This window comes from Cynocephalus volans, chromosome 16, assembly GCF_027409185.1.
Source record: "Cynocephalus volans isolate mCynVol1 chromosome 16, mCynVol1.pri, whole genome shotgun sequence".
Classification (NCBI taxonomy): domain Eukaryota; kingdom Metazoa; phylum Chordata; class Mammalia; order Dermoptera; family Cynocephalidae; genus Cynocephalus; species Cynocephalus volans.
In genome coordinates this window covers 54,786,875-54,810,078 of record NC_084475.1, presented here as the reverse complement: position 1 = coordinate 54,810,078, position 23,204 = coordinate 54,786,875, and the positions used below count along the sequence as shown (strand labels likewise).

At 34.6% G+C, this 23,204-nt stretch overlaps 1 protein-coding gene across 1 annotated transcript; it reads right to left on the bottom strand.

Annotated features, from left to right (window-relative positions):
• Nucleotides 1-7,370: 7,370 nt before the first annotated feature.
• Nucleotides 7,371-22,780, bottom strand: TYRP1 (tyrosinase related protein 1). Its single transcript, XM_063081001.1, has 7 exons — nucleotides 22,396-22,780; nucleotides 20,975-21,297; nucleotides 18,144-18,348; nucleotides 15,035-15,202; nucleotides 12,715-12,894; nucleotides 8,429-8,575; nucleotides 7,371-7,576 (listed from the first exon to the last, which is right to left on the bottom strand). The coding sequence occupies exons 1-7, from the start codon at nucleotides 22,778-22,780 to the stop codon at nucleotides 7,371-7,373; spliced, it is 1,614 nt and encodes a 537-aa protein (XP_062937071.1).
• Between the last annotated feature and the right edge of the window lie 424 nt (nucleotides 22,781-23,204).

Below are 23,204 nucleotides of genomic sequence, written 5' to 3'. Positions count from 1 at the left end.
CAAACCCAGTACTCCCTTGAGAATTTCTTGTAAGGGTGGTTATGTTTGTCTGAGAAATATACTATTTGCCCTTCATTTCAGAAGGATAGCCTTGCCAGGTAGAGTATTCTTGGCTGGCAATCTCTGTCTTTTAGTATTTTGAATATATCATCCCATTCCTTTCTGACTTTTAGGGTTTGTGATGAAAAGTCTGATGTTAACCTGATTGGGGCTCCCTTATAGGTGATTTGACACTTCTCTCTTGCAGCTTTTAAGATTCTCTCTTTGTCTTTGAGTTTTGCCAAGTTGACTATAACATGTCTTGGAGAAGACTGTTTTTGGTTGAATATGTTTGGGGATCTTTGAGCTTCTTGGATCTGAAGATCTGTGATTTTTCCTATACCTGGGAAGTTTTCTGCCACTATTCTATTGAATATGTTTTCAATGCAATCTCCTTTTTCCTCCCCTTCTGAAATACCCATGACTCGGATATTTGAGTGCTTAATGTTGTCTGATATCTCTCTCAGATTTTCTTCAATGCCTTTGATTCTTTTTTCTTTTTTATTTTTGTCTGCCTGTGTTATTTCAAACAGCCCATCTTCAAGTTCAGAGGTTCTCTCTTCAACTTCCACAAGCCTGCTGGTTAAACTCTTCATTGTGTTTTTTATTTCGCTGAATAACTTCTTCAGTTCAGCAAGCTCTGCTACATTTTTTTTTTCAGGGCATTGATTTCCTTGTACATTTCTTCTTTCAGGTCCTGTACAGTTTTCCTCATTTCATCATATTTTCTAGCTGAGTTTTCTTGTATCTCATTCAGTTTCCTTAGAATTATCACTTGAAATTCCTTGTCAGACATTTCAAGGGCTTTTTGTTCTATAGGATCTACAACTTGAGAGTTATTACCCTTTGGTGGTGTACTTTCTTGATTTTTCGTATTTCTGGTATCTTTTCTTTGATGTTTATTCATTGTGGCGGGGGGTTTCACAGTCCACATGTTTGACACTGCTGTCTGACTAAGATGTTGCTGAGGTTGCCAATTTGGTATGGATACTTCAGTGACTGCTCAGTTGGCCACTAGTGCCTTGCATGTGTGGTTGCCTTGGGTCTTGGGCCTCTCTGGGGAGCCACCTCTCTGGTCAGCTTTGACTTGGCTGGGCTGCTGGGATGTGCGGAGGCACTGCAGAGCATGTGGTCACTGCGGAGCTTCCCCTTCCCCTGATGGACATCTCCCTGCTCCATGTGCACTGGGCCAGGCTTGGGATGGAGCTGGGTGGCGGCAGTGTAGCCTACTTCCTGCTGGATCATTCAGCAGCAGCCTCCTCACAGGTTGTGTGGTCTCTATGGAGCTTCCACCTCCCCTGCTGGATGTCTCTCTGCTCCGTACACACTGGGCCAGGCTGCTGGATTGCATGGCAGTGGTGTGGTCTCTGTAGAGAAAAATAGAAATTTTTAAAAAAAGAATATTTCCATGATCTTTTTGAAGACCCCCATGAGCATTTTATCCCCTTCATGGCTTGCGTATCATTTTTCCCTTTGCACTATTGGCTTATATTCAACTTGAAAACCACCAAAATTTCCAGATTATTTTATAAAGAATCCTGCTAGAGTCTGTCTTCATTTACCTTTTAATTTTGCAGTCATTTTGCATTTTTTCTTATTAAATTTTGTCTCTTTCATATCAGGCTCTGCTCTTGGTTTGTTAATATGTTTAAATTTTTTTTTCTACTTTGTTAGCTCTCTGCCCAGCCTGATTGGTTGGTTGATAAAACTTTTAACCAGGATATAGCAAAGGAAAAAATACACAGCATTATTGGGTATTCGTGGACTGAGATCAGAACAAATGTCTCGTAACCAGACCTTGGAACAGTTACTTTAATAATTGCAAACTTCTTTTTCCCTGCATCTAATTTTTAAAATTACATGGAGCTGTAAGTGGGCACTATCTCCAAAATCTGCTTCTGGCAATAAGGACAGGCTATAACTGAGGGCCACAAAAGTAATACCTTTTTATTCTTGGTTGTATAGGAAGGTCCAATCAGGTATTTTTATTCACTACATGTAGACTGTAAAGCTTAGCTCAGCTTATGGCATTGACCTGCAATGGGTGCTTATGCAACAGAAAAGAATGAGTTTAAAGTTGTATGAAACTTGTTTTACAGTGAGTGAATAATTATCACATTTCCTATGTTTTTGAAGAGAACTGGAGGAGCAAGGAAAGTGCAGAATTTCTAAGATAGAAAATGAGAATTACCTGTAATAAATACTATATTATAGGAAGAGTAATGAACACCTGATCAAGATAACTCATAAGAGCTTACAGAGCTGTACAATAAATAGGAAGAAGTCCTCAAATGCAAGAAAAATAAAGCAACACATTTTGGGAGAAATTATCAAAGCTATATATATTTTAAATAACAACTTTATTGAGATATAATTTGATGTTTAGATATACATTGTGAAATGATTGCTGTAATAAAGTTAGTTCACATATCCATCACCTCACATAGTACCTTTTTTCTTGTGATGAGAACACTTAAGTTCTACTCTCTTAGCAAATTTCATCTATACTAACTATAGTCACCATGCTGTACATTTCATCTCTAGAACTTATTCATCAAATATCTGAAACTTTGTACCCCGTGATTAACATCTCATCATTTTCTCCACCCACCACCACTGGTAACCAGCATTCTATACTGTGCTTCTGTTAAGTTCAACTTTTTTAGATTACAAACATAAGGGAGATCATGCAGTAAAATTTTCTTTCTGTGTCTGGTTTATTTCACTTAGCATAATGTTGTCCATGCACATCCATATTGTTGCAAATGGCAGGATTTTCTTCTTTTTTAATGCTAATTAATACTCATATTTCATTGTATATAAACATACCCCACAATTTCTTTATTCATTTACTTGTTGAAGCACACTTTGATTGTTTCTATATTGTGGTTATTGTGAATAGTACTGCCATGAACATGAAAGTGCAAATATCTCTTTGAGATATTGATTTCATTTCCCTTGGATAAATATCCAGAACTGGGATTGCTGGATCATATGGTAATTCTATTTTTAATTTTTTGAGAGTTTCCACACTGTTTTCCGTAATGGTTGTATCAATTTACATTCCCACCAGCAGTGCACAAGGGTTCCCTTTTCTCCACGTCCTTGCTAACACTTGTCTTTTGATATTTCGATAATAGTCATCCTAACAGGAGTGAGGTGATACCCCGTTGTGGTTTGGATTTGCATTTCCCTAATGATTAGTGATGTTGAGCACCTTCTCATATACTGTTGGCTATTTATGTCTTCTTTTGAGAAATGTCTATTTTGTTTCTTTGTCCATTTGTTAATTGGGTTATTTGTTGAGAGTTTTACTATGAAAGGGTGTTGCATTTTGTCAAATGTTTTTCTGCATCTATTGATTTTATCTTTATCCTGTTAATGAGATATATCACATTTATTGATTTGTGTATGTTGAGCCAATTTTGCTAATTAGGGGTAAATTTCACTTGGTCATTGTGTATAATCTTTTTGATGTGCTGCTGAATTCAGATTGCTAGTATTTTATTGAGAATTTTCACATCTATTTTCATTAAGTATATTGGCCTGTAGTTTTCTTTTCTTGTGGTGTCTTTCTCTGACTTTGGTGTCGATATGATGCTGGCCTCATAAAATGAGTTGGCAAGTCTTCCCTTTTCTTCAATTTCTGGAATAACTTAAGGATTGATATTAATTCTCTGAATATTCAATAGAATTCACTTGTTAAGTCATCTGGTCCTGAACTTTTCTTTGGAGGGGAACTTTTAATAACTGATTCCGTCTCCTTATTTGGTCTATTTCGGCTTTCTATTTTTTCTTAATTCAGTCTTGGTATGTTTGTTGTATGTTTCTAGGAATTTATCTAGTTTTTCTAGATTATCCAATTTGCTACCATATAATTGGTCTTAAAAGTCCTTTTTGATCTTTTTTGTTTATTAGAAATACATTTTAAAACCTTTTGTTTCATTTCCAATTTTGTTTAGTTTTCTCTTTTCTTCATAGTTCATCTAGCTAAGGGAGTGTCAATTTGTTTATTTTTCAATTTTTTTTCCCAAAAAACCAATTCTTAGTTGTCTTGTTTTTTTTTTTTTTTTTTCCTATTCCTATTGGATTTATTTCTGCTCTGATTTTTATTATTTCCTTCCTTCTTCTAACTTTGGGCTTAGTTTGGTATTCTTTCTTTAGTTCCTTGAGGTGTAAAGCTTGTTTGTTTGAGTTACTTCTTTTTTCATATAGGCATTTATTGCTATAAACTTCCCTCTTATTACTGCTTTGTTGCATCCCATAAGTTGTGATATGTTGTATTTTTGTTTTCTTTGTCTTCGATATATTTTAAGATCCCTTTTGATTTCCTCATTGATTCAATTGCCTTTGAAGAGTGTGTTGTTTAGTTTTAATCTTTGTGAATTTTCCCATTTTCTTGCTGCTATTAATTTCTAATTTCATTTCATTGTGATCTAAAAAGTTATTTGGAATAATTTATATTTTTTAAAATTTGCTAAGATTTGTTTTGTAGTCTAACATGTAATCTATCCTGGAGAAGACATGTGCTCAAGAAGAACATGTTGCTGAAGCAGAAGAGTGTTCTGCTGCTATTGGGTGGAATGTAATGTACATGTCTCTAAGGCCTGATTGGTCTATAGCGTTGCTCCAGTACTTTGGTTTCCTTATTGATCTTCTGCCTGGATGTTTTATTTATGATTAAAAGTGAAGTATGAAGTCTCCTACTACTATTGTATTGCTGTCATTTGTCATTTGTTCCCTTCATCTTTGTCAATATTTGCTTTATATATTTAGTTGCTCTGATATTGGGTGATATATGTTTGGAATTTTTATCTCTTCTTGTTGAATTGGCACTTGTACCATCATAAAATGACTTCTTCATGTCTAGATATACTTTCTGACTTTCAGTCTATTTTGTCTGACATAATTATAGCCATTCCTGCTTTCTTTTAGTTGACATTTGTGGAATGTCTTTTTCCATTCCTCTAATTGCAATCTATGAGCTTTTTTTTTTTTTTTTTTTTTTTTTTTTGTTGTTGTTGTTGTTTTTGCTAGCCAGTGCAGGTATCCAAATCTCTTGTAGACTTCAAGTTGCTGGATCTTGTTTTCTTTCTTTCTTTCTTTTTTTAATCCACTCATCCACTCTGAGCTTTTTGATTGGGGCATTTAAGCCATTAACATTGAAATAATTATTGATAGGTGAAGAGTTACTGCTATCATTTTGTTATTAGTTTTATGTCTGTCTTACTGTTGTTTTATTCCTCTTTTTCTCTTGCTGTCTTCCTTTGTAATTTCCTGATTTTTTGCTATGATTTGCTCAAAGCTATATTTATAAAATAGTGGGTGTAGCTTTCTCTTATACTTAAGATTAGTTAGAATTAGTTTTTATGTTTTGGGACAGGTCCTCCTCCTATCTCCATGAGCTAGTCCATATTAACTAGTCTCTTAGCCTCTACTCTACCCATTCCACAGCATAGCTCATCAACATTACTTACAAATATCACCACCACTATTATCTTTATAAAACACAGCTTATTTATGACTTTCCCTTGTTCTCCCTTTTGTATACAATGAATTCCAAGTTTTTTAGGATCACACATAGGACAATATGGTTTTGTTCCCAATTTATCTTTCTACTCCTCTCAATGAAAACTATGCTCTAACCCCAATGACCTACTTTATATTTTTGAATGTTCCATGCTCTTTCAAACTTCTGTGACTTTGCTTAGGTTGTCACTTTTGAATAGAATGCCCTTCTCTTCTTTTATATTTGGTAAATCAATTGGCATTCCTTGAAGCTCATGTCACATATGACCTTCTCAATTTTATAATTCTGACTTCTCCTCCTCAAATCTACAGTGCCTGAAACTATCTATGAAATCAAATATATTCTTAATAAGTGCTTCAGAGTAATTAATCATTAGAAATGAGTAATTAGTAAATCTCCAAAAATATGAAGTGGGATATTTAGTTTGATTGATGTGCTATAAAAAATCTTTCATTGCACAATAATTTCTCTGAAAATCTAAGAATATAAATTATTTTAATAATTAAAAAGTATACCAAGAGAACTAATTGAGTAATGCTATTTGAGAGTTTAAGAAAGCCTATTCTTATATGTTCTTTAATATATTTTGTCTGTTTATGTTGTGTAAATAGCCTTAGGATTGCTTAATATAGGGAAACTCAGTAAGTAATCAAGGGTATATAACTTTAACTTTGTTTCTGTTTATTGCATTGGGGATATCAGATTAGCTATTTTCTATAGTGTGTGATTACAATTGTTATTATTTATTTTACTAATTTTAATTAAAATGTTTGTTCACTTATGACCAGCCTGTATAGTTCTTTTTGGAAATATTGCTTTGTATAGCTCAAGATCAAAAATAGAAAAAAATACTTTATGTTAGAAAGTGAGGAAAAAAATAACAATCTTGCAGAACTGGATAGAAAATGGAGACCAATGAGACAATATTTTAATGTTTTATTTTGAAAATACATAAAAGGTTGGTAAATGATAAGAGAATGCTATTTCAATTAAACACAATCAATAGAATACTATTTGTAGAGCACTATAAAGCATGTTCTTTGCCTCTATGCCTTCTTTGTGGACCTCTAAAATATTAAAAGAGAAATTACGAGGTGAAATGTATGGATAGATGGTTAGTTTTTCAGTGAATTGAGAGGCAGGGAAACATGGTGGCAAACATAGGCAATATCAGCTGTCTCTTAACAAAGCGAAGCTTTCCCTCTCCAGAGTTTGACAAAGATTGCGATTTTGTTGTGGCCTTGGGCCTGAGACTACATAATATATGCTGATATCCAAATAGGAAAACCAATTTGAAAAAGTTATGAAGATCTCATTTATTTATATCTCTGCTTAATTTATTTTAACTGAAGTGGCTTTCTTTATATTTGTTGACCAATATCAATAAATGAAAATGTACTTACATTTTAATATTTTAGAAATGCCCAATCAGGTATTTTAAACAGAGATTTACTATCAACCATTATTTTTCTTTACACATAAGCAAAGCACAGTGCCTTATTTGCATCATCATATAGTCAGTTTTTAAAACACGCCAAAGATCTTCACTCTATACCCTTAAACATGCCGAAATTGGTGCAACCCACCATATTAAATAGAGCTGAACGTTAGAATCCATTGAAAAGATTCTGAATGACTCTTCACAGCTCAGGAACATAACCTCTGGAGTTTTTATTTCAATATACACATGTATGACAAAGTAAGTAACAAAGTGAAGAAAATAAAGTTAGTAGATTTCTCTATTATTTTTCAACCAGGTGGTTTTGTGACAGTAATGAATTGGAGAGTAAATCACTTGTTATCAGACCATAGACTGATTAGGATTATGGAGTTTTTCATATTCTTCGGCATAGCGTTGATACTGATCAGTGAGGAGAGGCTGATTAGCTTCATTCATTTTGCTTCTGGCACGAATCAAACAAGAAGCACCCGCAAAAATGACTGCAGCCAGCAATAGAGCAGCAACTACAGCTATAGTAATGATCTCAGATATACTAAAATCCCGACCTATTTGAACAAAAAATGAGAGTAACAAAACAAATATTAAAATAGTTATCACCCAAAATTGGATATCCCAGATTTAGGCACTATTCCAGGCACTTTAATAGAAATCCTCCTATTTAATTTTTATTGACCACATTGCCTAACAAAGCACCTATCATCTTGAAGGCACTTCTTAATTTCTTTTAATGAGTGGAACATATTGGGATAGTTATTGTTATTTGTATTCTAAAGGTGAAGAAATGATGGCTCAAAGAGTCTGAGTCACTTGCCCAGGTTCATGTGGTAAGGAGGCACTTGTGTTGGTTTTGGAACTCAGGTTTTTCAGAATCCAAATCCTGCTTTTCCACTATACCAGACTGCCTTTGTTGAGAAAGAGATTTGATTTAAACAAGAAAGTTTTGAATTCTAAATTCTCAGAAAAGGTAGCTCAGAGCATCTCAGTTCCTCTTCATTTAGGATAAATAAATGAAGGCAACATGTTGTAGTAGCAAAAGTGGGGCATATTATGTGGGCCTGAGCTCAAAACTCATTCTTTACCTTTACTGGAAGTATGATATTTGACAATTAACCTCTCTAAGCCTCAGATTTCTTATCTGTAAAATGAGGATTATAATACCCACTTCAAAGAGTTTTGAGGATTAAATAAGACAGAGTGCTATATAATCCGCTCAACCCAGGTCACAGTGGGCTCTTGACACATGTGAAATTCCCTCTCTTTATCCCTAAATAAAAGTCTAAATGAAAGCTTCTAAATCCAAATAGAAAAATGTAAGCCTCAGAAAACTGTGATTACTTTAAAGATAACAAATTTGCTTTTGAAAATTATCACAGTTAAAACACATTTTCAATACTTACCTGTCCACTGAACTTCATAAATATATCCCAGGTTGTCTGGAGCAGTAACAAACATTTCTGTGTTGGTTATTGGAGGCCAGAATGGCACCATATTGTATTGTCTATTATGTCCAATAGGAGCATTTTCCAATGGAAATGTGGCTATATCTAAAACATTTCCAAAACAACTTGTTAATAGATATAATAAGGCTCAAATTAATTCATTTTTATGTTCTGAAGGTGTCTAGAAATACTCAAGGAGAACATGAAAAATCGTCCTTCCACTTTTCGCACTGAATAAAGACATAAAAGAAAGTTTTACAGCAGCAGAACAGGGAATTACATAAAACAAAGTTCAAATGCTTTGAATACAGCACCAACATATCACTTAATAAAAAAAGAATGTTTGAAAGCAAGGGAGTTCTAGTATTTTATCATCTGTAATGATCGTCAACTGTTTTATTTTTAAATTACAGAACTAATTTAAATAAAATTCGTTAACTTATTTTTCAAAGCCAACGAAAAAATGAACCTGTAGTTTGTCACAAATTTGAGATGACAGTACATTTATTGCAGGTTTTCCCTTTAATATGAATATTTCTGTTTGATGTTTTTCATTTGTTCTGTTTATTTCTAGAGAAATCATCATTAATTTTCTTCCGAGGTTTTACTCTGTTAGCAAAAATTATTTAAAATTTTGAATTGAGTTCCTGGAATCTTGTTCGCTTCCTGCCATCTCTCCTCTTTCTCTTTAAATATAAGCCATGGGCATTTGTATTATTAGTGAATTTCTGTCATGAGGGATAAAAGGAGAGACAGGTTCTTTGTGACAAAAGGTTGTTCTTTGTTCTGTATTCATGTTGGTACAATTGAATTCCAAATGAAATGTCACAAAACCAGAGTTGAAAGTTGGCTTGGGAGGAAACTAGTGGGATATGTTTAGAAGAGCTGGAATATGAGAGAAGGTCAATCCAGTGTTAGATTTTCTGTTTGCAAGAGGTTTATTACCCAGACAGTCACTATGGTCCTGTGGGTCACAGAAGGATGTTTTAGCATCTAGCTTGAAGAACAATTGATCATAGAAATAGCAGGAAGTGTTTATGTTTTGGTGGTTTTCAACTTACAATGTATTAAAGCTAATTAAGTATTTATCTATTAAACTCTAAGGGCTGGCCCATGGCTTACTTGGGAGAGTGTGGTGCTGACACCACCAAGTCAGGGGTTAAAAATCCCCTTACTGGTCATCTTTTATAATAAACTCTATTGAGTACTGACTAGCGCCAGGCACTGGTCTACGCACTGAGCCTATAGCATTGAACAAAACAGACAGAATTGCTGCTCTCAAGAAACTCATATTCTAGTGCATTATCGTTAATTATTTATTAAAGTTAGGAATTAAGATTATTATTTTAGGTAATTTTTAAAACTTCCCATTTCACCTTTCTACTGAATCCTTACTTGACCAGCCTCAACCCCGTTCAGCATCAGCTGTGTGATAAGGTTATGTCCATTAAAATGAGTGGAGGAATAATAATAGTAAAAAAAGCAATAACAATTGGATTGTCATGTAACTTCTTCTGATGGCTCCCTATCTCTCTTAGAGTTAAATCCAGCGTCCTTCAGGATCCTGTTATACCTCCAACCTTACTATTTCTCACCGTTCTCTTTCCATTCCTCACTCTGCTCTAGCCACAGTGGCTCCTTTCTGTTTCTTTGTCTTGGATCTTTCTCCATATGTCTACGTACTCACTATCCCATTTTCTAGTTTTATTTGTCTACAAACAATTTCCACCATCTAACACACTGTATATTTGTTTACGTATGTTCATTGTCAATTCTAACAACAGGCAGGAAAGTTCCAGAAGAAAATAGTTTTGTGAATTTTGTGTGATACTCTATTTCTGGTACCTAGACTATTGCCTAGGAAATAGTAGGTGCTCAAATGGCATTTGTAAAAAGATTGAAGTGTATGTGTGATTACTTCATTTCTCTCACCACTCAATAAGTAAAGTAGTGATCATTCTAGGAAATGTATAAACCACTTTTGAAAAAATTTACTTAGCAACTGGGCTACTCTATTTAAAACTTAACTCACATAATTCTCAGTTGAAAAAAAAGGGGGAATTGAATTAGCTATGCACAAGATCTGATATACTAGTGAATAAAAATTAACACTGTAGTAACTAGAGTTTGGATGTTTTCTATTGCACTATCTCATGTCTAATGAGACAATTCCACAATGGACATTACAATGTAAATGACTGTAATTTCCTTTAGCTGTAAGATCTAAATCTTGTTCCATTCAGACTCTATAATAATTCTATAAGTCTATGATTCTCGAAGAGCCTTATATTTTTATAAAAATCTTCTGAAACATTTTGAAAAAATAATGTCATCCTCCACTCCTAGACTTATTTTTAACAAAGCCTTCTGCTTTATGGACAATTTTAGAGATTCTTCTAATCTTTTTATTTATTTTTTCTCCCTAAAGTAGTTGTTTTATAACACTGTTTTCCAAAGGACATTTGCAGGTACATGGAATAATTAAGAAGGTGGCTAATTGTTTGAGTTTAGCTTTCATGCAATTTGTAAGTATTTACATGGATTTTCCTATAGTTTTATGACCACATTTTATCAGAATTATGCTGCAGGCTGATTTTCTAGTTTGAATTTAAGGTGCTTTTCTCCTCACTACTACCCAGGCAACCTAGAAACCTTCATTAATTTCTCATTTCATTTTAAAGAAACTGATACTGTAATATTATAGCTAATTTATTATGGTTGCAGTTATGTATGTAAATAAACATGAAAAAGGAGGTGAAACTCCAATCAGTGAATTTATAACCAATTTATAACAGAACCAATATTTGTTTCTTAAGTGATTTTCTAATAGAATAAACTATTTGACCAATCCATTAACTAAAGGTCCTGATCAGATTGGATTAGAGGCTTTTACTGCACATACACACACATAAATAAGAGACTGGCCTAATGGATAGATAACTGAACAGATGTTTGATAGAGTTTCGATGTGTTGTCCCCTCCAAAACTCATGTGGAAATTTAATCTCCAATGTGGCTGTGTTGGAAACTGATTGAGTCATGAGGGCGGATCCCTCATGAATGGATGAATTGTCTCCCTGGGGGAGGAGGGGTAGTGAGTGAATTCTCACTCTATTAGTTCCCACGAGATCTGATTGTTTAAAGGACCCTGGCTCTTCCTCTCTCTCTCTCTCTCTCTCTCTCTCTCTCTTGCGTTCTCTCTCTTGCTTCCTCTCGCCATGTGATCTGCTTGTACCCACTGGCTGCCTGCCACTTTCCGCCATGAGTAGAAGCAGCCTGAGGCCCATGCCAGATGCAGCTGTACCAGAATCGTAAGCCAAATAAACCTCTTTTCCTTATAAATTACCCAGTCTCAGGTGTTTCTGTTATAGCAACACAAAACGGACTAAAACAATGGTTAACCTCTGATATCACGTGTATGTGCTCGATAAAGTAAAGGCCCAGAGCCAAAATTTAGAACACTTTCAGTACATGAAACTTTGTAATGTTTTAACCAATGAAAGCTCTTTCATTGTTTGATGTAATGTGAGCCTCTCAGCTGAGTAAGAGTGCAGAGAAAGAGGCCTTTTAAATAATATTTTAAAAACTCATTGAAATAAACTTAAAAGAGATTTCCTATGGTATAATATTAAAACCAACATTAAATTTTCAAGTTGAACAAAATTTCCATTTGTGAGAGGTCATAAAGTAATAAAAATCAGAACTGTGGATTATGGGTATAAAATTTTTCATCATGTGGGGTATCAAAGAAGAGCTCTGTTAGGTTTCTTCATTTGTATTAAAAAACAATGAGAGGGCTGGCCTGTTATCTCAGTTGGTTAGAGAGCAGTGTTGACAACTCCAAGGTCAACGGTTTGGTTTTCTGTACTGGCCAGGGGTGAAAAATAAATAAATAAAAACAAATAAATAAATAGATAAAAAACAATGAGAATGTGTGCTGGAAGATAAAGAAGAAAAATTTGGGAAACATGATTATCGTCTTTTCATAGTAAAATGAGAAAGGGTTACCTGGTTAGTTCTAGCAAGTGGTGATATTCATAAATGTCACAACTAATCTGAGAGACTTATTACATGCCTTTTCAAAGTAGTTTTGAATATTTGGAAATGTCTAGATACTATAGCTATTTTATGCTTATTTTGAAGCATATCTTGTATGTGTCAAGTGCTTAGTCTAAACTGATAACTTTGCCATCTCAACAATCCCACTGGCTGAGCCTGCAAAAGGTATATATGAAAGCATCTCACCTGCGTTGTATCTCCTCAGCCATTCGTCAAAGACTGCATCAGTGAAAGTATGCAGGAGGACAAAAATAGGATCATTTGGAGACAAGTGGGTTTGTCCTCCTGTTCCATTCAGGAACAGATGAGCCAAATTGTGAAGACTTCGAACAGCAGGGTTATAGTTTCCCGTGGGTTCACTATAACCTAGATATAAATGTAAGGATAAGAACAGTAAAAAAACATTGCAAACGCCTTATTTTTCAAGTCAATAGCAGTGATTATATTGGGAAACAGTTTTTCCAAAGCTTGTGAGGCCAAGTTTTGCCTTAATATAATAGCATTGCTTCTCTGGACCTCTGGTTGATGACACTTGCTTGCTATACCCAGAGCTTGGTTACTTTTAAGCTAGTAACATGACATTCTAAATGTAGCCTCTAGGTTAAAAATAATGACCTGCAAAGGATACCAGGCAAGAGACATAGAACACTGTATTTTGACAGGGCAGACATTGTTCTACATGCAAATAAAGACAGAGGAAATCTCCAGTTTCTACTAAAAACTGCTGACACAACTTGAACATCATTCTGAATGTCCTGGAACTTAAATTTTCAGATGCTTCTTTAGTCTCCTACCTTACTCCTTTTGGATGACTGTCAGTCAGCATATTTATTTTTGGAAAAATTATTTTATTTTTGTGGGGGAAGTTGAAAAATTTCAGAACTTTCCCACCATCTCTGTATTAGTTTTAAACATATGGAAAGCCTACTGTGAAAACATTTATAGAACTTTTGATAAATCTCCCTATTCCATATATATATATATGTGTGTGTGTGTGTGTGTGTGTATATATGTATATAAGGCATATATATGTTATATTATATTGTGTTATATTAATATATATATTAGGAAGAAGATGAGAATAGATGCAGGACAGGTCATAATAAAAACAGAGGGTCTGTGAAGTGGGATGTCTTACTGGCTTGAAGTACTAGAGGCTGGAGAGTAGAGAAAAATTATATGTTATAAAATTAAATCAGAATTTAAAATAAATTAACCCATTTTATCTTAATCTAAGATTAATTGCATAGTTACAGCCACTCATTCCTCCATTTATTAATTTCCATGCATTTATTCCACTATTTTTTGATTCAAAAAACATTTAAAAATTGCCTGCAATGCATATGGCATATGGCTAGGCACTAGTCTTTTCACACATTCTGTCAGGACATCCATATAATGTGTTCTGATTGGTATTAATAAGACACAAACTGCATTAGAAATCAGTACTTACAGACTTAGTTTATAGATACCAGTTTTGTCAAAATATAGTGCTTATTTATTGAATTATTTCCAAATAAGTGCATTCCCATAGTAATTAAAATAAACATAGAGATAGGTAATAATGGCATACAGTTTTGATAATAAAAGGAGAGAAACTTAAACGTAATTATCAGATTTATATATCAAGTATCTCAAATCATAGGAAAAAGAGATCTGTTCCTAATGTGGGGAATTGGGGTGGGGTTCAACATGAGCAATGCTATATATTTAAGGTAAATTTTGACAATAACAAATTTATAATAAAGTTGAATGTAATTAGACATTTTTAAATGTTTAAATATATATTAGGCGTGATTTAGAGGTATTAAAATTTATTGTATAAAGATACTGGGTTAAAAAACTTGAATTTGAATCTGTTCTGATATCAACTAGTTAAATGTCTTGGGAAAGTCATTTCACCTCTTTGGACCTCAGTTTCCTGAGCTTTAAAATACTTTTAAAATGTTAAAACTATTAAACAAGGAAAACCAAATTGAATACTAGTAGATGTTAATTGGAATTTTTATCGACCTTTAAAAAAAGTTACAGGATGATACAGACCTAAATAAAACATGTGCCCAAACCAGGCTATACTGAGTGTCAACTAACTGTTTGGAGTTCTTTTATCATTACTCTTGTTTTTTAAACATAATTTTTTTAATAAGCTCTAAAAGTCTTGGAATATTGTTTGCCAAAGCTAGACCTTGATATAGTTACACATATAGGCCAGCTAGTGATGGGAAATTTGGGATTAAATAGTGTTTAAGGGGTTTAAAAGACTGGAGAATAGTTTCCATAGGCTTCTCCTATGATAGTTAAAAAGAGTTTCATGGACTGACACTTCTCTTCTAGAAAGTTCTTTTTTGAGCAGATATTTGTGACTGAATCATAATAGACAACTCCATTCACATAAACTCACAGGATCAATATGGTATTCAAAGCCTTTTCAAAAAGACCTGATTTTGAACATGTCAGTTTACTTTGATAACTAGATCAATTCAAAGCACCGATTTCGTTTACTTACCTTCCACTGCATTTCGGAAACTGTTTGTAGAAGTGGAATAAAAAGGAGGTGTGTCAAAGACATCAACTCCCAAGCACTGAGCGACATCCTGTGGTTCAGGAAGACGTTGCACCATCGGTCTGGCCACATTTCCACCCGGATTTCTTCTAATTGGCCCACTCTCAGTGCCTGGGAAAAAGAAGGGATAGGCAAAAACTTATAGAATGTTTAGAGGTCTCATCACTCCTCCTTAAAACTTCTTGCATAACATGAACACCGCAAGATAGGTTTTGTAGAAGTAAAAATTTAAAAATGCATACTTATACTGGCATTAAAGTGAGAAAATCTGTTGCAATGTCCTACTTCTGTGAGTAGAATAGATATGTGATACATTGGAACATCTGAAGAAGACGATGTGATCACACTAACAGTTACAGGTCCTGGTATTAATTAAACCAGCACATGCTTCTTTCATGAGAAGCTATTAAAATGAAAATTCCATGGGAAATTGAATTTTGCCAAAATAATCTCAAATCTAAACTCCACACTGAAATCTGCATTTTACATGTGTATAAATTTTGCTGTTTGGGGAATAGCTTGCCTGGAATACATGGGAAAGTAGTGGACTGTGGGAAAGATGGGAAGCTAGACCAGAGCCATATTGTAAAGAAATCAAATACCAAGATGAGAAAGTTATATTTAATTCATTAGACAGTAAGGAGAAATCAAAGCCTTAGATCGGTGGGAGGGGGGGATATTGGTTAGGAACATTTTGCATCAGTCTATCTCAGTGGTCTCCAGAGAGAAATATGTGTGCTCTGAAAGTCCAAGAAAAATAATTCGTTGGACTAAGAGAGATAATATTACAACTTCAATTCATATTTTCTTTATCTCATTCATAAAATTTCCCATGTTGTATGCTTTACAATTAACCTAACGACTAGAACCTGATAAATTAGCATAATGAAAGTGCATTGTGCATTTTTTTGGGTGCACATTATCACCAAAAACTTTCAGACATCACTAGCTAAACTATCAATTCAAGCTGATGTTTTGGGAGTTCCTGTTCAGGGAGGACAAAGAAATAAATAATCCCAAGAAAAAAGTATTGGTTACTTGGATTTTGAAACACTGCATTCTAATTTGCTCTCATGAAGTTTCGTAGTGGAGAATTCTGATAATAAAAGAAACTAGTTAAACCGTTTAAATTTAGCTCAGTGGTTTTTAAATTTGTTTGCACATCGACAAATTCTGTCATTGCATGAAATAACATCCTATAGATTGGAGTCCTGTCTAAAAAAGAAAATAGATTTGAGAAGTATCGTGAAGAAAGAACAATGTTTTTTATATGATGAATCAAAGATGATATTTTAGTGGCTGGAAGTGTCGATAATTCACTTTTCCAATCTGCCAAGTTGGGGGCACTAATGGAATATTGGAGGGATATTGTTCAACAAGCATATGAAGACATGGGTGTAAAATATCTATGGAAGGTTTGATCTAAAGATGCACATGTATGGGTCTCCTGAAGAAGATAAGATCATCCAGGAAGAAAAGTAGAGAGAAGAAAGAATTGCCATGAGGATTAAACAAGGTGCCATATTAAAGAACTTGGTACCATATCAGACACATAACATGTGTTCCATACTACATTAGTTTCTTTTTTCTTTCACTTGCCTAATAAATAAAATGCTTAGTATTTATATCTGGAACTGAGACAAGGGGTAATTTTGGAATTTGTTTCACCTAAAATAATCTTCGACTTGTCCTGAAACACTGTGTCTCAGTTAAGAGACTTGTTATATTAACTGAAAAAATAACTGCCATGAAAACAAAATCTCTTCCCTTTTCTTCTCCCCTCCTATACTATCATTTTATTTACCCATTTAAATAGTGCTTTATTTTGGTATCCAATCATCAGGATGATTGGAAAATATCTGGAAAACTCTCAGGTCAAAATATAACAGCCTGGCCAGAAAGAGATGAATGTTTTGGTATCTGAAGATATCCTGATATTCAATTTCATTTCTCTGCCACAAGGTGGGACTACTCATTCAGCATGCCAAATAAACAAAAATTTATTCAAAATTTTAAATTTTTACAGAAGAAAAATTCATACACTATCACTTCTCTTATTCCTATACATGGCTACATAATCTTCTAATAGTGAAAAAATATATCCAATTACTTCTGATCTATTTAGAATATATTTTTAAGTTTATATAATAATTTAATATTTGATGCATAAAAGAATATATATGCAGAATAAATATGTTATGAATATAATAAAATAAATTTCCATAATTCTAGTTTTCATATGGAAGGACAGAACTTCAAAATAGCTAGTCATGACTGACAAAGAAAAATAAGGTGAGGTAGGGGGACTCTAATAATTAAGACCTTCTATTAGTAGCACAGGGACAGATGATAATACAATCTGAGGAACAGAATAGAAAGTTCAAGAACAGATCCACATATAACAGAAATTTGTCCTGTGACAGAGTTGGCATTCAGGTCACTTGAGAAAGAATGCTGGGACAACTGGTTAGGCATTCTTTTATTGTGTTCAGTTTGGTAGAGCTGGAAAGCAGCTAGCTGGCAGATATTTTCCATGCGATACCTTCCTTCCCCATCTCACATTTTGGATTTTGATTCTCTGTCTGAATAATATTATAGATTCCTTCCTTATTTCCTTCTTTCTTTCCTTCCTTCCTTTCTTCCTTTCCCTCTCTCTCCCAGGGTATTTTCAACTGTTTTTGCATATTTTAGATTTTTTGGGAAACACTTTATGTGAAATTCCAACACAAGGCACATGACTACTAAGCAGTGTTGTGTACACTAAGAGGATTAATTTATGCAACTAGGCATTTTCAAAATAAGGAAGTTAGCAATGCACTGATCAAATTACTCAAGGAAAGCAATGTAAAAATGTGTAGGCACTTTCTGTTTCCCCTGGAGCACTTTACAGATTACTTTGAATATTCTAGGTGCTCAATAAATACCTGTACACTAATTCTGTATAATAAAAGCAGATTTTATTCTGAAGTCCCTAGAAGAATGAAGAGCCTTCCAGGCAGCATATAATCTTTTGAAAAGGAGTTCTGACTCCTGGCTGTCATTTGCAACTTACTGTTACAGATTGTTCCCAGGGTATCATAATCTTGCAAGGATTCGCAGACCACTCGCCATTGAGAAAAGACAGAGTTCGGGCTTATAAGAGTGGAATCAAAATTGCTTCTTGATCCCATCAAGTCATCAGTGCAGATATCACAGACGTTTTTCCCAGTCGCGAAATTCCAGTAAGGAAGGGAGAAAGAAGGCTCTTGCAACATTTCCTAGATTATAGAAACTCTGTTAATATTCTCTGCTTCTGTTTAAAATTCTGCCTTTTTGCTTGTCTTTTTCTATTAGCTCCCTTCAGCTACTAAGGAACAAGTTAGTGTATCAGTGGTGCCTGAGGGCCTAGAGGAGTTAAACACCTTATTTAACAAAGCTTATAATTCATTTCATGGATTCACTTAGGCACTAGAGAGAATGAAACTCAACTCACTGTGGAGAAATTTCTGCAAATGATTTTGCAGAAAAAAAAGTCCTCCTTTTTTTTTCTTAAGTTCATAATTATATTCCTATTGGTTATACCAAAAATTATCAATAATAAAATCTATTCCTTGATATTTCCACCTTCTTTTATTTTTCTATCTTTAATTCAAGCATCACTAACTCAGTCTGGAGCCAGATCCAAACTTGAAATATATTTTCTGAAATAATTACTTTTGTTTTGTTTCTGTTTTTTAATTTAATTTAATGGCTTTAGACATTTAGATTCTGGTTTGGCCACAGGCCACATGAGCTCTTTTACACTTACCTTATCTGCTCGGGCACTAAAGATGTTTTGTTTAGAGACCCCTGCTTCAGAATCTAAACTATGAAGACTCAGGCTTCAGCCTGAAACTCATAAAGACAAAAAATGCAAAACAGGAGCAGAATAAATTTTCGTGCATTTTGTTCTTTAGACCAGAGAGCTACTTTCCATTTAGAGCTGATCTCACATTTTTAAAAATGCTGAGCTCAAGATTACAAACTTATTTTAGTGGGTTCCATAAAACATATTTTTACTTTTCTTGTTATTTCTCATTTCTTTTGGCCTGTGGGGAGTTATATTTAGAGTGTAGGATTTAAACGTGGGGATTGCCATTGTTTTATCTTACCTCTCCAGCATTTATACTTTTCTGCTTTTCACTTTAAAACCATTTTTAGGAAGCATTTCCTTATCCTTGGTTATATTAGAGAGCCAAAAGCTTTCCAAGGCATCTCCAGTTATTCATCTCCAGGGGTTTGTAATCTCCTTTAGAAGCCATCACTGTGGTTCACAAAAATTAGTGACAGCTCCCAAGTGATCATTAAAAGTCAGTTTGTGGATCACTAACTGACATTTGGGAGCCAGAGAATATTCATATGGCATTTTAACAGGGCATTTAGATTGTAATTTGTTAGATTCCTTCTGCTATTGGGTTTTTAAAGTATAAGTCATAGAGGTTGAAGTTTACACAGGTAAAATTGAAGCTTTTAGATACTTTCCACCTGCCCTTTAATTTTGATGTGCTCATGGGAAAATGACTGGAAGGCAAAGGCATGAAGATCTGCAGTCAATTACAAGTGACAGATTTATCTACTCATAATCTACTAAATGTCTTACTTGTAATCATATAAAATATGATGTTCAGAGTATCAGATGAGTTCATTTAATCACTCTCAAACTGCATATGGCTAGATTAATTTCAAATGAATATTTTTTTCTGTATTTTAGAGTATTAATTCTCTTCTAGTCATTTTTTTTTTTTTTTGGAATACTGCTGGCACAAGCATCCTGCAAATCAATAAATGAATCTAAACATCTTTTCTGTCTTCAAACATTTTTAGGTTAATTATTAGATTTTAACTTGGAGAGAGAGATTCACTGCTTATTTCACATAGGAAACAGGTTTAATTTGTAAATTTTCCAGTTGAGAACTAATCATTTAAAATTTTATTTTAAAATTACAATACTTTTCTTAACAAACAGAGCAGTTGGTAAAAGAAACAACAATAAGGTATCTGTTACCAGATACTTTAATATGTTTTGAACTAATCCGCTTAAAAAAATAAGCGTGAAATAACTGTGCTTGAGTTGAGGTTCACTTTATGCCAAAAAAGGTCAATGTCTTTTAATTAAAAATAATGCCTCACAGATGTGACTTTTTGTCTTTTAAAAAATTATATATGTTTATGGTATACAACATGATGTTTTGATATACACATACATAGTGATACATAGTGATGTGTCTACTACAGTTAGGCATATTAACATATCTGTCATATAATATAGTGATGTGGTGTTTTTAATAGGTTTCTTCTATAGCTCTTACAGTGGTAAGTGGCATGGAGAAAATGTAGTTCAATGAAAATATGACAACCTAAATGGAAAGGGACTTTTTTTCATGGTTTAAACCATGTGCCGTATTGGAAAGAATCACCAGCTGGTATGGTGAGGGATACATTTGGGACTGGAAAGGCTGAGAAGTGTATACACTCTCACATCATCCAGACCAGGAGGGGGCATCTGTTTACTTTTGGTAGACACGTCAAATGGGATTCTTTTATTTCAAACTTCACGAGACTCATTTTTTCAATTGCGGAGCTGTAGAAAATTTTCAGACTTGTAATTCACACCTACAGATGTCTTAATTGGCTTTCTCATCTTTGATATTACTTTCTTTTTATTTCACAAAACATAAAGATTAATTAATAAGTAAGTAATCAGTACAGGGAGAAAAAACTGACTGTCAAAGGCAGATTAATAATATAGAATTGTTTTGTCATCGCAGATTCTGATCATTTGAAAAAAAACAGTTAATTATAATCACTTACAAACAAGGCACCTCTTCTGTAAAGGATCTGCAAATGGAAAAGATTCGTGCATACCTGCATGTCTCTCTCCAGCTGCAGTAAGTGGTACCTATGCCATGTGAGGAAAGCTGGTCCTTCATGAGAGAAATCCACTTCACCAAAGCTTTCCTGCCCCGCCCCAAGGAAGGTCTTTTTGACTGAGTAATAGTGTGTCCAGACAAAGTAGTTATAAATGGAAACATTCTCAAACTGTGGTGTGTTGCCATCTGGTCCCAATATTTCTTCTGCTCTCCTGGTGGCAATGACAAACTGAGGGTGAATCGTGCGCTTTGCCATATCCAGGGCCCGGACAAAGTGGTTCCTTTCTTCTGTACTTAAGTCCAGAAGATTTCTCCTAACTTTAGGAATACAAAATTCAAACATGAAAGCATTTGCCTTGTGGGGATGGGTAGAGAATGAATGAGCACAATTATCCTGTAAACACACTATGCTCCATTTATCCATTACTCTTAAAAATCTTCTAACTAAAATTCCTTTCTCAGGCCTGCTTTCTCTCTCTCCTCCTACTCCCTCTCTCTCTTTCTCTCCCCAATTTATTCTACGATTTCTATTAGCTCACTAGTAGACATGGATTTTATGATTCTGCTATCCTGTTATATTTATTTCTGCTCACTATTGGCATTTTTCTTGGAATTTTCCATCCTTTTAACATCTTAAATCTTGCAAAAACAAGGTAGGTAGTATAGTATAGTGGTTAAGACTTATTCTATGACTTTGGGCACATTTTTCTAAGCCTCAGTTTTTCATCCATAAGGCATGGATAAAAATAATACCTACTTTATAAAGTCGTGAAGATCAGAGGGAAAACACATAAAAAGCAATCAAACCAGAGCTTGGCTCATAATAGAGATATAGTAAATACTCTGTTAAGTTCTGAGTCTGTTGTCTGGCATATAGGAAGCCATGTGATATTGCTGACTGTCTCTATTTAATGCTTTGTTATTCAATTCTATTTACGCTATGGTCCAGGCTCATCATCTAAAATGCCTGAATTTGACCATCACAGTGGGAAATTTCTTTGTGGGTCATCAGGGTAGTGAAGGAAGCTGAAATATTAGACAGACAGATCCCAGTGTGAATTCAAGGTTTACCATGTACCAGCTATGTGGATTTGACCTTTCTGAACCTTGCCTATGATAATGAACATAATCACCTTAAGTTAAGGTACCGAAAGGGCTAGTCATAAACACCTCGCACAGTTCCTAGCACACAGTGGTTGCTCAACAAATGTTAGTGAAGGAAATATTAGTCGGAAGTTGAGCTTTGACCCAAACTCTTTAAATCAAACAAGCTTCTTATCCTTCCTATGCCTCAGTTTCCTCTGAGGAAAAGAGAGGGTTGACTTGCATGATTTCCAGGTGTTTCTACTGCTGAAATGATTTAAGACTCTATTAAGAGCCCTGAGGCTCTTGCAGACCACTTATAAGTCCACTTACCTGTGAGAACCCTCTGGTCGCAGGCAGCTCCTCTCCACCCAGGACGGCAAGCCCCACAGTTGTGTCCTGAGAAATTGCCATTGCAGTGGCATGTCCTATTGAAGAACCGCATGGGCCAGGCTTCTCGATCATCTCTGCCATCATGGGGGTACTGGGGGCCATGGGGTCGGGTGTCTACAATCACTGCCTCGCACCTGCCCCTCCCTGACGATGAGCCACAGGGGTCTGTCCCAGGCCCAGACACGGCAGAAAGGTCTGGGCAACACACGCCGCTTCTCAAAGCCTCAACGGTGACACACTCTCGTGGGAATTGAGCCCAAGCCTGCTGAAAAAGCAGTAGGGTAAATAAGGAATATCTCAGAGAGAGGAGTTTATGAGCTTTCATTCTGCTGGAAGCAAGGGGGGAAGGGCAAAGATCTGGTCTGCTGCCCTTTGTGTAGAGACTGAGGCACATAGATAAAAATCCAGCTGAAAAGAAAAAAGAAAAATAGAATTATGCAAGGTTTTTTTGTACTCTTATAAATGGTATGAGCCCTTTCTAACCTACCTTTAAAATAAAATAATAAAATTTGTGTCCGTACAATGACATTTCAAACAAATAATAAAAACAGTAATTTACCTTTAAATTTTCACATGTACAATACCTACATAATTAAATCCCCTGTCCTAGTCATTTAATTTTCTTCATTTTACATTTGTATATATATACATATATATGTAAATAAACTTATTTCATATATCATTTATCAAAAGCATTTATTAGTAGGTCATCATCATTAATTACATTTAACCATGGATCTGAAAAAAGA

Excerpts from the sequence above, each read along its gene's own strand:
- TYRP1 (XM_063081001.1), bottom strand. The coding sequence starts at position 22,780 with ATGAAAGCTCATAAACTCCTCTCTCTGAGATATTCCTTATTTACCCTA. Across the intron at positions 21,298-22,395 it reads CGACCAGAGGGTTCTCACAG|TTAGGAGAAATCTTCTGGAC; the intron begins GTAAGTGGACTT and ends GTATTCCTAAAG. Across the intron at positions 8,576-12,714 it reads GCTGAGGAGATACAACGCAG|ATATAGCCACATTTCCATTG; the intron begins GTGAGATGCTTT and ends GAAATGTTTTAG.